Genomic DNA, 17,134 nt, shown 5'->3' on the forward strand with positions numbered 1-17,134 from the left:
GATTTCTTTTGTATAAAATGGAGTGGGTCCCTTATAGTGCAAACATTGTATAATAGCAAATGTGAATAAAAATATTATACCACCTTAGATGTGAATTTATTTAAATTGTTTATAACTGATCATTCCTTGTAATTTTGAGTAGCCTCCCTTTCTTTTTTACATGTTGAAATTAAGTATTTTCTCATTCTATTTACTGTAAATAATGTTTGCCATTTTATTGCCAGCTATTATTAGTTGGCATCTTCTACTAAACAAAATCAAGAATGAAAGAAAAAATAGAAAAATAAATTTTGAAGAAATGTAGATAATTATTAGTGGGAAAGGAACTAGTGCAGTTCTGAGAAAATAAATATTTACGAGCTACTTTAACTCATCATTACTTAATTTTTTTTCAAAATTTTTATTTACAGAAAAGTTGCACGAATAGTACATAGAATTCCTGGACACCTTTCACCTAGAATCCCCCAAAGTTAGCATGTTACGATATTTACTTTTTCATTTTTTCTAGGTAGAATGTAGAAATTTTTCCCTGAACCATTCAAAAGTAAGTTGCAGACATGATGTCCCTTTACCATAAACACTTTAGTATTTATTTCCCAAGAATGTAACCATGGTGCAGTTTTCAAAAAAGCAAATTAATATTGATACGAGGCTGTATTGTGATTTCACTAATGTCTCTATTAATGACCTCTGAGCAAAAGAAAAGCCAAAATCATGTGTTATGTTCAGTTGTCACATAACCTTAGTTTCCTCTGATTTGGAAGAATTTATTAATTTTTTTTGCATTTTTTTACAGCATTGACAGCTTTGAAGAATAGAAGATAGTTACTTTTTTACAATATTCCTCAATTTTAGCTTGTCTAGTGTTTTCTCATGATTACATTGAGAATATGCACTTTGAGTAGAAATACCCTAGAAGCAATGCTGAGTTCTCAGTATATTATACCTGAGGGCACTTGCTGTTGGTTTGTTTCATTACTGGCAATATTAATTTGATCATTTGGTTAAGGCGGTTCCCATCAAATTTAGCCCCTTTAAAGTTACTGTTTTACATTTTGAGATATTAAGTATTCTGTGGGAAGATATGCCAAAATATTGTAAATATTTTGTTATCGTGATGGACTAATTATCAGCATCCATTGATGATTGTTGACTGACAAAATCATTGTAATGGTGGTTTGCAAACGGTGATTTCAAATATTATTCTTATATATGTTTTGTTAGCATGTTACTGAAAAGAAATAATTTTCCCTAGTTATGTATTCATTTATTTATATCAGTATGAATTATAGAATCCTATCTTATTGAATATAATCTCTTACTGTAATTATTTATTTTGATATTCATGTTGTAATGCTAGTAAGAGCTCCTTCAAGTTGAGTCTGGGCCCTTTTGACAATTTCTCCATTATTCTTTATTCATTTCTTTACATTTTGGCTCAGAATTATTCCAGGATTATTATGTAGTTTCCCCACCCAGTTCTGGAATCAGCCATTTTTTTCTAAGTATTCCTGATTCCTTTAAGAGAAAAGTGGTATTTAGAAACCAAAAGGTAGGTATTCAGTGTGCTTATTGCTATTGGGGAGCCATTGCTTCTATACATTTTTAGAGTACAGAAAGAGTTATCACATTGATATGACCAAGCCCAATCCAAATCTACAGGCCTCATTCTGTCTTCTTAATTTGCATCTTTGTTTCTCCCTTCTCTGAGTGAGAAACCTATCTCCCATTTCCATAAAGTTTTTATGTGTTCCATCCTAGAAAGTATAGAGCATGATTTTAGAACTGCTTATTCATGCTTTTATCATAAAAGAAGCCTTTAACTTGGATTTAAATTTATTGTGAGTACTTTTAGAAGGTATTTTTCGTTTTCTCTTTAGCTTGAAGGCATGTAGTCTGACAACTGTGTTGAGAAGAACTCAGTTTTGATCTCAACTATCCTCCTTCAAGTTGTAACATTATTCATTTGAATACAGGTAAGTTAATATGTTTCTGTTTGTATTCTATTTTAGAGGTTTGTGGATTTTATTTATTTTTTTCTGAGTATATGAAACTTTAACATGACTATGAAAGATGTTTACAGAAAGATATATTCAGAGAATATACCAATAGAACATTTCTACCTATTCTTTGAAACTAACCAATCTCATTAGTATCTAGTTTATCCTTTCTTGTTTCTTTGTGCTTAAACAAGTAATTACATACATATATTTATTTTCTTCTGTTTTTTTACACCAGATACTCTTCTGTACTTATCCTTTTTCACATAACGATATATATTCTGAAAATTACTCCATACGAATTCTTCCTCATTCATTTTTATACTTTTACAGCATTCTATCAGATGTGCTGATATTATGTAGATATAGAGATACCAGAGGTTATTCAATTATTCCTCTGTGTATGGACATTATATTGTGTCCAATATTTTGCGATAATTATGTTGCAGTGATTATCCTTGAGCATGTTGTGTATTTTAGTGTTGCTGGAGATGTATCTTTAGATAAACTCTTAAAATTGGGATTACTGAATTAATAAGTCAACATCTATGTATTTTTTGGTGAGTTTTGCCAAATTCTCCTTCACAAGGTTTGTATAAATTTGTGTTCCCATAAACAATATATGAGAGTCTGTTTCTCCAGTCCCACCAATAGATGTGCTGTTTTACAGTTTAATGTTTTCCAATTTGGTAGGTGAAAATACTATCTCAGTTATGTTTTAAATTGCTTTCTTCTAATTATGTATGATGTTGAACATACTTTTGTATGTTTAAGGATAACATTTTCATTTTTTGTTTGAGAAGTATCTGTTTGTATATTTTGTCCATTATACTTTTAGGCTTTTGTAATTTTTCTCTCAATTTTTAAGAGTTCTTTATATATTAGAAAGATTTAACCCTGTTTCTATGATATGTTGCAAATATCATCTTTCAGTTTGTCAGTTGTATTTTTATTTCATTTATGGTAACTTTGTTGTGCCAATTAAAAATTGTATAGCCAATTAACCATTCTTTTATTGCTCCAGATTTTTAGTCATAATTAGAAAGCCTTTTTCTACACCCAAGATAAAGAAGGATCCACCAATATTTTATTTTGCACTAGTTAAATCTTCACTTTATATTAATCAGTGCCACCTTATTCTTGCTAAAGTTTTTTTTTCTCATTTTAGCTATTAACTGTTTGATATTTAAGTATATCATCAATGTTTTTCACCTTTTTTTAGTACAGTTGAATTTTAGTTGATTTGCCATTGACAATAGTTGTGTGATCATTTTTGAGAGATGTGTCTACTATTAAAATTAATAATTTCTCATTATAGAATATCAAAATTTTTAAAATTTAAGAGCAGTTTATAGATCTAAATAGCACTAAGTTAATAAGTTCATGCTGACTTAAATGATGTGAGCTTGTTTAATTGAAAATGGTAATAAATGAAACCAGAGAAATACCAGGCATTAAGTTATTTAAGACCTTGTAAGATATTCTACTTAATTTGGACTTATTCCTAAGAGAAGAAAAGAGTGTTTATAGGCTTTTAATTACTGAAGTGTCAGATACCGTGGCTGTAATGTGAATAACAGATTAGAGAATGTATAAAGCTTGAAAAAAGGAACCAAATTAACATACTGAAATATGATGGTGGTTTCTTCAAAGGAACTGGTATTTGTGAGAGAAGTGAATAGAATTAAGACATATTTGGAAAGCCAAAGCAACATGATTTAGAAATGGATGAATTTGGATGTGAGTGACATGGAATAGTCCCAGATAAAGCTCAAAGTTTTTGTTTAGTTCAACTTCATGCAGTTATAATAATCACTTAGGTATCAAAAGGTGGGAAGAGATGATAAGTTGAATTTTTGAAATGTTGAGTTTTAGATGACTAAGGGACCCCAAATTGGAGGTTCAATAAGTAGTTGGAGAAGTGGATCTGATTCCCAAGAGACTTTTCTTGGCTAAAGTTAATGATTTAAACATCTTTAATACAGAAGAGGATAAGTTTTCTTGAGTAAACTGTGGAAGTGCTGTATCAGAGTTACTAAAAGTGACATTGTAGGAGGGAAAATGGACAAATACTAAAAGAAAATTTTCTTTCTTAATAATATTATATATACAGATGCATTTCAATGAATCTGTTCATTTCAACAGAAACTCTGGGGATGTTGGGCTTGGAAAGAAAGCTTCAAACAGTTTGTGGGTAGGTCTAGCTTGAGGCCAGATTTTCTGGTCAACCAACTTGGACAATTATAGATGCAAAGATCTCATTTAGTGATGATGTTTTAAAAGCTGGACCAATAGACCACATGGTCTAAACAGAATCAATTCTTGACATGCCCTCCCCTGAAACCTTACAAAGCAACAATGGGAAATAGGAGAGGGAAGGGAGCAAACCCATCTGAACTCACACAGGATAACTGTTGAAGCTTAATGCAGGGGTCTGTGGCAACACAAAGCTTCTGACCTATATACTCTACACAGTGTTTTTAAATCACATATCTACTGAATACTTGTGAACTTTGAAAACATAATGTAGTAATGTATTTGAAATAGTTAGTGAGGGAAGTCAAGAGCAATAAAAGATCACAAGACAAGAAGGTCAGTCTAGCCAAAGAAAATGGTGATAAATTGTAACCAGGTGTCTTTATTTCCTGATCCCTCAAGTACTGCACACTCAGCTTTCTCTGCTAGAAAGAGCAGCTTGTGAAATTCCATACAGCATTTGTCAGCTTCAATAATCCCTTGCAAGATCTCAGAATTATTTGCTTTAATCTCAACTACCTCAGAGGCAGATGAGATAAATCATTTGGAAATTATTGATAGATATGTAGTAAAAGAAAATCTACTGTTCATTGTGATTTAGGAACTTCATAGGAATACCTTATTGGCATTCTGATGTTTGCTATAATCATTCAGGACACAGTAGGTCTAATTGTGGCATTGCTCATGTGCACAGGTCAAAAGCCAAGTTGTGAAGTAGTCCATGATTATGTACTGACTTTTCCAACAGAAATACTCAAATTCCTGTATTTCACTCATTATTCATACTCCCTCTGAGTTTCTTCAGAAAAGGTCAACTTTTCTTTAATTGCATACTGCACTATATGTGGTATTCTTTGTTTTTGTATTGGTATCTGTTTTAGTCCATGTTATTTCACTAAATTACATGGACAGAAAAACATTCAAAGAATTCTTCAATCTAACAGACTGTATCTGTATCTGAGATACAGAGCAAAGAAACCATCTTGGAAGAAGCAAAGTATAAGAACATTTGCTGGTATTGGACCTAGAAAATACACTGACCAGAATAAGGCAAGAAACAAACCCTCATCACTGAAAGGGCTACAAGGCAAGATTCCTACCTCCCATCCATGGTTTGAGGAAAGGGATAAAATGATAGAAAAATCCATTGTATTTAAAATATCAGTACAGGAGAAGAAAGAACATTCTTCTGCTGCTGCACTGCAAGGAGATGCCCTTTTCTATGTGAGCATTTTCATGGAGCTGTTCATCAAAATATTGATTCCCAAAGTTACTCTCCTATAGGTGTTCCAGTCTTCAGGCATGAAGCCTCAGGGAATATTCTAGCCATATTGACCAGTGGGTAATTAACACATGATATCTTAAAAGATGCAGATATTTTAGAAAGGAGTATGTGACCTTCTAGTATCTGACAGTTCGGTGCTAACGGATGATTTGAGCCAGCAGTAGACAAGGATTCATTTTTTAAAATGCTTGAATATAGTTTCCATGAATAAAAATCATATGTACATTTCTTTTTATTCTTTCCTATTAAGGGTACTAGAGAAAAGAAGTTAGAATAAGCTAGTTTTCAAATTAAGTCCTCTTATTTCAAAAGATCTCTTTTATTTCAAAAATAGTTGTGAATTTAATGTAGGAAAAGAAAGTCACTCTGCCATGATCTGGTTATTTTCTATAAATTAAAAAAAAAAAGGGAAAAGAAATAAAGTCAACTAATGACCTAAGAAATTGTCAAAAATGACAACCCATTACCAAATAACTGAGTTTGGGATATTTCAAGGCAATATTTTTCAGAGGTTAGAGAAGAAGATATGTTCCTGGATGGGGATAAAGAAGTACATCAATATCATGTTTATGGGGAGTGGCAGGGATGAGTGGTTTGAAAAGCATCCTACAACTCACCATTTAATAACATGCCTGGAACTAGAGAGTTTGCACCCACCCATATTAAAGGATAAGTTTCAAGTTATTAAATATGAATAATAAAAAGAAACAAACTGATACCAAAACTTGGAAGCAACTAAGATGCACTTCAGTATATTAATGGATGAATAATAAACTGTGGTACATTCAGAAAATGGAATATTATTCAGCTCTAAAAGGAAATAAGCTATCAATGAAATGAAAAGATATAGGGATATTACTAGTGAAAGACCCCAATATGAAAAGACTATCTGCTGTATGATTCCCAACTATATGACACTCTGGAAAAGGGAAAACTATGGAGAGAGTAATAAGGGTGCCAGGATTAGTGAGGAAGCAGACATGAATAAGTAGAGTTCAGAGGATTTTTAAGGCAATGAGACTACTCTGTATAATACTACAATGGTGGATCATGTCCAAACCCATCAAATGTACAACAACAGGCTGAACCCTAACATGAGATATGTACATTGGGTGATTATGATGTGTCAGTGTAGATTTCATCAGTTATAACAAATGTACCATTTTGGTGGGGGATATCACTTGCAGGGTTGGGGGGAGCTGTGTATGTGTGCTGGGGATATATGGGAAATCCCTGTACCTTCTGCTCAACGTTACTGTGAACCTAAAGTTTCTCTTAAAAAAGAAAAAAAAAAGTTTTATTTAAAAAAAAGAAGGAAAGAAATGAGCTATTAAGCCATGAAAAGATGAGGAATAAACTTAAATGCATATTATTATGTGAAAGAAGCCAATCTGGAAATCCTGTACACCAAATGATTCCAACTACACGACATGCTGGAAAAGGCAAAGCTGTGGAGGCAGTAAAAGGATCAGTAGTCACTAGGGGTTAGTGAAGAGGGAGGGATAGATTACCAGAGACAGAGGATCTTTAGAGCAGTAGAATTAGTCTGTATGATACTATAATGGAGGATACATGTCATTATACATTGATCCAAACCCATAGACTCTATCAGTACGACACCAAGAACTCAATGTCAACTATGGACTTCGGATGATAATGATGCATGAATATAGTTTCATTAATTATAACAAATGTATCACTCTGGTGGGGAATATTGATAGTAGGGAAGGCTGTGCATGTGTGCAGGCAGGAGTTATATGGGAACTTTCCTCTTGATTTTTCTTTGAATCTAAAACTGCTCTAAAAAATAAAGTCTATTAAAAACAAAAAGAAAAAAGAAACAAAACAAAACTCAAGCAAACTGAAACTCAAAGAAGTGACTGATATTAAGTAGCTGCCCAGAAGAAAAATTCTTGGCCTAGTCTGAAGCTTAATGACATGCAAATTATCCATTTCAATAAAAGAGGAACTTATTACTTTGGGATATTTTCTGAGGTATATCCTCAGAAAATATGCTACTTTGGGAGGCAACATATTTTATAGGAATGTTTCAAATAATTCGTTGCTTAAAGACAAACATACAAGGAATGTTGATCTGTTTAATGAGCCCTATCTCAAGGATAGAAGCTGGTAGCCACACAAAATTGTGTAGGAGCCTCCCATTTTAGAAAGGAAAATTAATCATTTTCCATGAATCATGAATTAGGAAATTTATAACTTTAGCAACTCAGTTGTGTTTAATTTTGTAAAGTCTTTTTTTTTTCATCTTAGTGATTAGCAGTAAAGTCTACTGGCTTGTTTATTTTCACTGGCAACAAAGAAGGAACAAACGAGACAGCATCCCTATTTCACTTCAAGTTTGGGGGAAGAAAAATCCCCAAAGGATAGATTAGATGGTTGCAAACAACCAATGTAGAAATAGAGAAAAATTAGTCCCTCTGGCAAAGTGGATAAAGAAAAGAAAGGGGAAGGGAGAGGTGGCTGTGACGGGGTTGAAGATGGACCCTAGGGCAATGCTTGTAAAAGGCTTTTGAAATCTGTAGTAACAATTCATCATGTAATTTCCAAATAACATTATCATCTTATAGACACTTGGGAGAAAGGAAAATGCTGATTATTTTTCTTGATGAGGATACTAGAAAGAAGAAGCTGAGCGCTTCTTCTGAGAACTGAGAACAAATTCTTTAAATAGAATGTTGTTTATTCTTTAGATAAGGATTATTTCCAATAATCACTGTAATTTGTCACTGGTAAAGTGAAATGTAGAGTCAAACCTCCCACTACTTTTTTCTTCTTAATTTGCGTGGCAAAATAGGATATATTGGTACTAAACTACATCTCACTAACCTCTTTGCTTCAGCTATTGACACGACAAGTTGTTTTTATCTTGAAACTGTGCTAAAATACACTTGGCTTTGCCAGTGAGCTTAAAATGGCTCACTGTTTTCTTGCCAGAAAATAAGAAACTAGCAATTTTTAAAATAGGTAATAATTTATGCTCTGATGACTTACACCTACCTCATTTTGGGTAATATAGTGCTGTTTCATTTAAATGTTTTAATGTATTTAAACTTAATTTATTACTATTAAAAACTACTCAGTTGACATTCATAAGACTGAACTGCTTTGTCTTTAACTACATAACAGGTACAGCAGGGGTATAATTTGGTAATATAAAATATTCTCCTTGATTGGATAGCACATCTACCTTGTGTTTGCTGGAATGGAAATCTCCAACTTCAGGACTGGGTATTATTTTTTTCAAGTTTCACTTTATTGTTATAGTGCATTAATAACAATGCAAATTTCATTCTAGCTATCATAATGTGTGTATTTGATTATTGAGGAAGAGAGAAATAATAATAATAAATAATAAGATAGCTTGCTCATAACACATAATTCATTCTAAATAACATGGGTAAGGAGCATAGGCCAAATAGAAATAAAAGCTTAAAAAACAAAGAACTTCCAGGGAGCTGAAGATAATAATGGCTAAGTTTGCATCTTTCAATATATCATCTCCAGACAATTCAAAACTATAAGAAGAAAGCAACAATAATAGCAAAACTATACCAAAAATATGCCTTAAGCATGACTTAAAGACAAAGAATGACCAAACTTCAAAATAACAGTAAATAAAAAAAGAAAAACATCAAATCCCAGAAAATAATCTTTATATGAAAGCACCACTGCCAACCTCTGTGGTGAGCAAGGACAGGCCAAGAAAAGCAGAATAGAAAAGAGAAATTTGTGAGATAATTGGATAATAAAGGGGAAAATTTAGAGTCTTACCAGACAAAAGAGCCAAATGTCAGAGACACACAACCTCTTTCCCAACCATAAAAAATAGAAGTAACAAAACCCATAAAGGTCTGGATTTTTATCTATTTTGATGTACTGATAAAAGAAGATGCTACTGAACTAGAAATTCTATTAGATACCTAAAGTTCACAACAATGAGCAAAAGAAAACTCTATAAATCTATACAGAATTATTATAAAAATCAGAAAATAAAATTTAATGAACTTTAACTGATGAAACTCTCCATTTCTCCAAAAAATAAAAAGAAGGAAAGCATGTAGCAAAAAACAACTGTAAGGCAATACATTAAGTCCCCTACATACAAACCTTCAAATTGCGAACTTTCAGAGATTTGAACGTGCGTTCGAATGTCCAGTCATGTAAGTTAGTTCACGCATCTGGCATACATTGTCACGTGCGTGCATCCTCTACCGGTGGGTGTGCTTTTGTGTACTTTACTGTGCAGTACTGTAAGGAGTACGGTAGTACAGTATCTTTATTTCAAACCCAGGATCTGAGTGAGTGAAATTGCAGCTTGCCCTCCATCTCCTATTGCTGACTATCCTTCAGCTCTACCATCTCCCACCTCCTCTCCCTCCTCCAGTCAGTAACTCTTCTTGCCTGATCACTCAGTGCCAATCCCTGTATGCCAGCTGTTGTATTGTACTACTGTACTTTTCAAGATACTATATTGTAAGATTAAAAATGTTTTCTTTATTTTTTGTGTTTGTTTTTTATGTATTATTTGTGTGAAAAGTATTATAAACCTATTACAGTATAGTACTATGTAGCCGATTGTGTTAGTTGGGTACCTAGGCTAACTTTGTTGGACTTACGAACAAATTGGACTTACAAACGCGCACTCGGAATGGAACTCGTTTGTATGTAAGGGACTTAGTGTACTTCAACTTAGTTAAATATACACAAAAAACGTATTTAGTGGTACGGAAAAATCCCTTGCATTATAATTTAAAAATTAAGATGAGAAAAGAGCAGAAAAAGAGAAAAAGAAATGAAGGAAGGTGGATTAGATTCAGTATAGAAATGGAAGACATTGAAGAAATTATCTCAGAAATAAAAACAAATGCATGATGCTCAAGGGAGAATAAAAATAAATAAAACTTCATAACAATTAGGAAAAACAGGAGAACAACCAAAGATACAAAAATTAAAGAAGTGAAAAGAGTCAGTAAGAGGGAAGTGCTCTGGGTTGTTGCCGGAAGTGGGCGAGGAAAGGTTGTGATGGCGGCTGCGACTGTAGCAGAGAAGGTGCCGGTAGATGGCGCGGAGGAACAGCAGCCCCCTGCGGCGGCCGAGGAGCTGGCCGCCCAGAAGCACGAACAGAGACTGCGCAAATTCCGGGAGCTGCACCTGAAGCGGCCTTTTTGCGTTTATGGTTTTAGAATGAAGCTCGTAAATTAAATCACCAGGAAGTTGTTGAAGAAGATAAAAGACTTAAGTTACCTGCAAATTGGGAAGCCAAAAAAGCTCGTTTGGAATGGGAACTACAAGAAGAAGAAAAGAAAAAGGAATGTGCAGCAAGAGGGGAAGACTACGAGAAAGTGAAGTTGCTAGAGATCAGTGCAGAAGATGCAGACAGATGGGAGAGGAAAAAGAGGAGGAAAAATCCCGACCTGGGATTTTCAGATTATGCTGCTGCCCAGCTTCGCCAGTACCATCGGCTGACCAAACAGATCAAACCGGACATGGAAACATATGAGAGACTGAGAGAAAAGCATGAGGAAGAGTTTTACCCAACATCCAACAGTCTTCTTCATGGGACACATGTGCCTTCCACAGAGGAAATTGATAGGATGGTCGTAGACCTGGAAAAACAAATTGAAAAACGAGACAAATATAGTCGGAGACGTCCCTATAATGATGATGCAGATATTGACTACATTAATGAAAGGAATGCCAAATTCAACAAGAAGGCAGAAAAATTCTATGGGAAATATACAGCTGAAATTAAACAGAATTTGGAAAGAGGAACAGCTGTCTAATCCCTTCAGGAACTGTTTAGAAGCTTGAGAATGGAGTGAAAATTTCTACTAGCAAATTGAAGTTCTCTTCAGAGTTACACCAGTAAACCAGAACTCGGTCTATGCCTTCCCACTCAGCATTTAAAAATAAATGTTTTTTCTTAAAAAAAAAAAAAAAAAAAAAAAAGAGTCAGTAAGAACATAGTAGAAATGGAAGACAGGAAAAGACAGAATAATATTTGTGTAATTGGAGTTAGTAAAGACTAAAACAATGCATTCATACAAAATTAATATTTATAATTGTGATTGAAAAAAATTTCCAGAAATAGAAAGCCCAAGTCCATATACTGAAAGGGCCAACTAGAAAACTGGGAAAATTATGTGGAATCATCAACCTTGAGAAATATGCTAGTAAAATTATTAGACTTCAAAGATAAAGAAAAATAATTCCCAAGGATACTACAAATAAGATCAAATAAATTGCAAGAAAAGTAATTATATTGGAGGCAGAATTTTCAGAATATTGATACAAAGTCTTTCTCTCCTTTTCTTTCTGAGTGTTCTTCAGTCTGTTTTGGAAAATTTTCAGGAACACTTGGGAGATAACCTTAGTGACAAGTGAATGTGAATTATGAAATTGACTGAAGGGCTAGCCTTTTCTGATGAAGTAAACACAATAGAAATGCAGTTAATGACAACTTTGGGCAGTTTCACTTCATCATGAAGACTCCAGTCCAAAGGATGTAAAATTGGTATCAGAAAAGTTTGATATACTCTGTTTCTTTCATTTCTCCCTAGTCTTCTGACAAACCCATTGTTCCTAACATGCAGTAACTGCCCCAGAACTTTTAATCCTCATTGGATCAATTCTCAAACATTCTTCTACTATTTCATACCCAGGACCATGTAGCTGAGGATACATACTAGGATAACTATGGTGGATTGGTGGATTGAAAATAATTTCTAATGTTACAAAAAAGAAGGAAATTTAGTTGTTTCATCTCCATTTCAGGTGGCTGTAAAATGACCTCTTAATTAAATTTTCCTTTTATAGTCATTACTATCAGAACCAAAGAAACATCTCTAAGTCAGTGAATTGCAGATCAGGAGCGAGGGAGGATTTTGCCTTAGCAATTTTGGAACTTCTCAAATCACTCCCATTTGGGAAGTATAATTATTCGTGTTACTTGTGACTAAAGTTTCCATAGGGAAAGTAGATATATAGCTTCTCATCTGGCATAATTATTTTGTATTATTTGAATATTCTTTGAGATATGGGTCTCTGTCTTTTAGCATTCATATTCTTATAAATTAAATTATTTTCCTTAAGAAACTTTTTCTCAGGACCTTAAATACATTAGTTATAAAAAGAAATATGTGAACAATATTATTTATATATATAATTTGAAATAAATTGAAATTATATAGTAAATAATATCAAATTTTCAACAGAAAAAGAAGAAATATAACTTTATATACTCTGTTATTACTTCCTTTTTTCCTCCCCTCCTTCCTTCATTCTTGAATAAATCAGTCCAAGATATACTCAGTAGGACTGAGTAAGGCAGGTATTCTCACAAGTAGAGGGAAGAGCCCAGTGTAGGGTGTCATCATCCAAGCAGGTTGGAAAGATCATCCATTCAGGAATGGGAATGGCTATGCTGAGGGCTGCCTAGTTTGGGGCATCAACGCCCAGGTGAGTAAGGAGAGCCTCTACAGGAGGCATGGACGCAGCAGTCATCTAGCCAAGTATGTGGGATCTGAAGAGGAATGAAGGGCAGTATCCACAGTAAGTAGCAGTGGCACTGACGTAAGATTGTTTACATTAAGAGGAAATTGATCAAATTTTTAAAATATTGAAAATAATTGGAACCAGATTTTTTACTTAATTTCAAGGCCCAAGAAACTCACAGATTGGTCCTTTGTACCTGCAAGGCCACCCGGAGGCTCCCACACTGAAATAGCACCCAGGGTTTTACTGTTGAAGACAAGAATACCAAATATATAAAGGGAGAAAACAAAATTCCACCCTGTGTATGTTGCACATTGTCTGATAATATACAGAGTGGAGGACACAGCATCATTTTAGTAAAATTGCCAGTGAAACATGTAAAATCTGAATCTAATCATGAGAAGACATCAGATAAATCAAACTTGAGAATAATTCTAAAAAATAACTGACCCATAATCTTCTCAGGTCAAAATCATGAAAGTCAAGGAAAAACTGAGAAGTTGCTTTGAATTGAAAGAGGCTAAAAGAAACATGGCAACTAAAGGAAAAAGTGGTCCTAAGCAAATTAATTCCAGGACATTATTGGCAAAATTGAATGCTCTCTGCAGGTTAGAGGTATCAGTGTTGGTTGTACTGTGATTACATGACAGAATATTCCTGTTGTTAGGAAGTACATATTGAAGCATTTGAGTACTAGGGCATTATACAGGTAATTTACTCTCAAAGGATTCAGGAAATAATTTTTTTTGGTATTATTCTTGCAGTTTTTTAATAAATTTAAAATTATTTCAAAATAAAATAAGGGCTTCCCTGGTGGCGCAGTGGTTGAGAGTCTGCCTGCCGATGTAGGGGACGCGGGTTCGTGCCCCGGTCCGGGAAGATCCCACATGCCGCGGAGCAGCTGGGCCCGTGAGCCATGGCCGCTGAGCCTGCGTGTCCGGAGCCTGTGCTCTGCAACGGGAGAGGCCACAACAGTGAGAGGCCCGCGTACCGCAAAAAAAATAAATAAATAAAATCACGCAATATAAAATATATTTAATTATATTTAAGAAGAAATACAGTTATTTCTAAAACCTACCAAAATCAATGGTTATTTATATAATTGAAAAATCACTTAGGAAAGAAGCTAAGTTCTGAAATAAATGTTGAGGTGGAGAGATTTTTCACAAATATTTATTATTTTTAGTAATCAATTTAAACAATATTTGCCTGCATCAGATAAATTAAATTTATTATTGATTAACAAAATAGAATCAATAAAATGCAATTTATAAAATCATATGTAAAATATTAAAAAAATACTTTAGCAGATAAATTATAATGCATTCAATGAGAGGAATTCTTCTATAGCTATGTGCTCATTATGTTAAGGAAAATTTACTGTTTTATGAAAGAAAGATAATATTTGTGAAAACTCACTCTTGAATAGGATAAAAACTCAAGACTTAAAAAAAAAATCAATTTCCAGAAAGAATTTTAAGCTATACTTCTGTTGTACAGAATTGCACTGAGCTCTGTCAGTGAGGCCTCTGATGAATGATCTTTTGGGACAGGGATAAATAGGGCTTGTTGAGTGTGAACCATTTTCGTGTGTTTTAGCCTTCTTTCCTCCTGATGATAACTCCTTGGCCTCTGAGACTTGGTTCTTCATCCCCTCTTCCACAGACTGTGAGCACAACTTGCAAGTTGGCTCAAGGAGACTTTTGAGTCCTGATTCCAGAGCAAATAAGATCCAATCTTTGGGGCTAGACTGCACTACTTCACTTCCCTGGTTTCATTCAAGGAAATTTTCCAGAAGTACTTTCTTAATCATGTAGCTAAGGGTTAGCAAACTGCTGCCTCCTCTGTGTTTTTGTATGGCCAGTGAGTTAAGAATGGTTTTCACAGGTTGCATTAGTCAGCTAGAGCTGCTTTAACAAAATATTACAGACAGGGTAGCTTAAAGAACAGAAATTTATTTTCTCACATTTCTGGAGGATAGAAGTCTAATATCAAGGTGTTGGTAATGTTGGTTTCTGGTGAGGACTCACTTCCTGGCTTGCAGATGCCTTTTTGCTCACATGGTCTTTCTTATGTGCTCGCACATCCCTGCTTTCTCCCCCTCTTCTTATAAGGACACCAGTTCTACTGGATTAAGGTCCCATTCTTATGATCTCACTTAACCTTTATTATATGCTTATAAACCCCATCTCCAAATACAGTCACTTTGGAGATTATGGCTTCAACATAAGAACTCTGAGGAGACACAATTCAGTACACAAATGAGCACAACTGATAACACAAATGAAGATCTACAATCAACTTGATGATAGGGAACACTGACCTTGAACCCTAATTAAGCAAAATGTTGTATCCTCAAGAACGAGTTTTATTCTTTTCATTAGTAGACTTTTACTCCAAAAAGGAAATGGTACTCAATTATTATTTTTTAGTTTGAATTTTTTCAATAAAATTTTTGTGGAATTTGTTTTCTATCTTTTTATAAAGGTACCTATATTATGTTTTTGATTCTGCCTCTTGGCCTGCAAAGCCTAAAATACTTACTACTTGTTCCTTGACTGAAAAAGTTTCCCCACCTCCAACGTGGCCCAAGCAAGGTTGACTGATTCATTTTTAGTCTTCAAGCCTTTGTCTAAATTACAGACATCTGCTCAGTTAAACATTTGCTGCTTCTGATCTCTAAGTATTTGCTATAAGTTCCTATTTTGCTTTAGCTCTTTTCCCACAGAGATCCATCTCTTCCCATGAACTTGTTTTTTAGACTCTCCTGAACTGTTTTGACAAGCATGGCATTAGCTTGTGTAAAGCCCAGTTCTGTTGTAAATGTTTTAGGATTATAAGGGTGTTACAAAAAAAGAAAAAAAATCCACAGACTCAATTTATCAAGAGAATTTTCTCACAGTTAGCTCAAGGGGCCCCCAGTTTCCTAAATGCCTTCAATATTAGGAATGTTTAATCCAGATCTGGGTGCCAGGCGCACATAGGAGGGACTGGAGCAGGCTGTTTTTTTCCCACTGCATTCACCTAAATTTTTCTAGACCATTGTAGATTTGCCATAATAGAAGAGCAGTGGCTTTTGTATACAAATCCAATATCCTGGTTAGTTTTTAGCTCTGAGAAATATTTGAAAAATGTGTACAGAAAATCCTGCACAGAAAGGCCTCCTGATTTCATAGAGTACTATAACTTTGCCTTATGAAATACTTGAACAATAATAATAGCAAAACAATAATAATTGAAATGTACTGAGCATTTACTATATGATAATACTCTGTTAATATCTTTGTAATGTAAATGCTAATATGCTCCTTAATGTACCAATGAGAAAGTGTCTTATAAAATATGTATAATTAGCCTAAGGCCACACATGGTTACCATTTGGAGAGTTGTGTCTGAAACCCAAGGCTGTTTGCCGTCAAATCTGTGTTTCAACCAATCTATTTGATTGCCTCCACGTACATGTTCCATATAAAAGTTATGCTAAGCAAGAATTAGAGAATTAGACTTATCATCCCTCTATGCAGTAATATGACCATGTTTTGACTCATTGGTACAAATTAAAATCACTGTATATAATATCTGAACTTTCCCAATAGTAAGCATCAACTTTGTCACTCCTGAGAAATAGCAAAGAGAATATTCGTTCCGCATTATGTCTATTCAAATCAGGTTTCAATATATTGGAGGAGGCAATGATTCTTCCTTTATACTTGACCCAAGTTATTTATCTCACATAGCAAAAATACCACAGGCTCTCTGGTCAGGATGGGTTCAGGTATTAGTCAGACCCACCACTTACCAGCAGTGTGCAAGGATGTTATTGGTTGTAGTTTATGGTGAGTTTTCTCTCAGAAATCCATTGTCTTTTAAAATCTGACCTCTGTGGGCTTCCTGGTATATTCCTGAATGCCATTGGTGGGAAGGCCCAATTACTTTGATCAGCAGGTATCCCACACCTGATATAAATCAGTGGATGAAAAATAATATAACAGGAGACGGGTTTGCCTCACTTCTCATCAGTATCATGACCCAGTTCATGCCCATCCAACATAGTCTGTTACATAAGTGTAAAGAAAGA

The 17,134-nt window shown here is 34.3% G+C and overlaps 1 protein-coding gene across 1 annotated transcript; it reads left to right on the top strand.

Moving 5' to 3' along the window:
- The first annotated feature begins 10,557 nt into the window (after window positions 1–10,557).
- On the top strand, window positions 10,558–11,455 carry LOC101288257 (pre-mRNA-splicing factor SYF2-like). The gene is given in 2 exon segments (XM_033407091.2): window positions 10,558–10,722; window positions 10,725–11,455. Coding segments are annotated over 2 exon segments (759 nt in total). The 5' UTR covers window positions 10,558–10,584; the 3' UTR covers window positions 11,346–11,455.
- Window positions 11,456–17,134: the final 5,679 nt, after the last annotated feature.

Source organism: Orcinus orca, chromosome 17 (genome assembly GCF_937001465.1).
Source record: "Orcinus orca chromosome 17, mOrcOrc1.1, whole genome shotgun sequence".
NCBI classification, from domain to species: Eukaryota; Metazoa; Chordata; class Mammalia; order Artiodactyla; family Delphinidae; genus Orcinus; species Orcinus orca.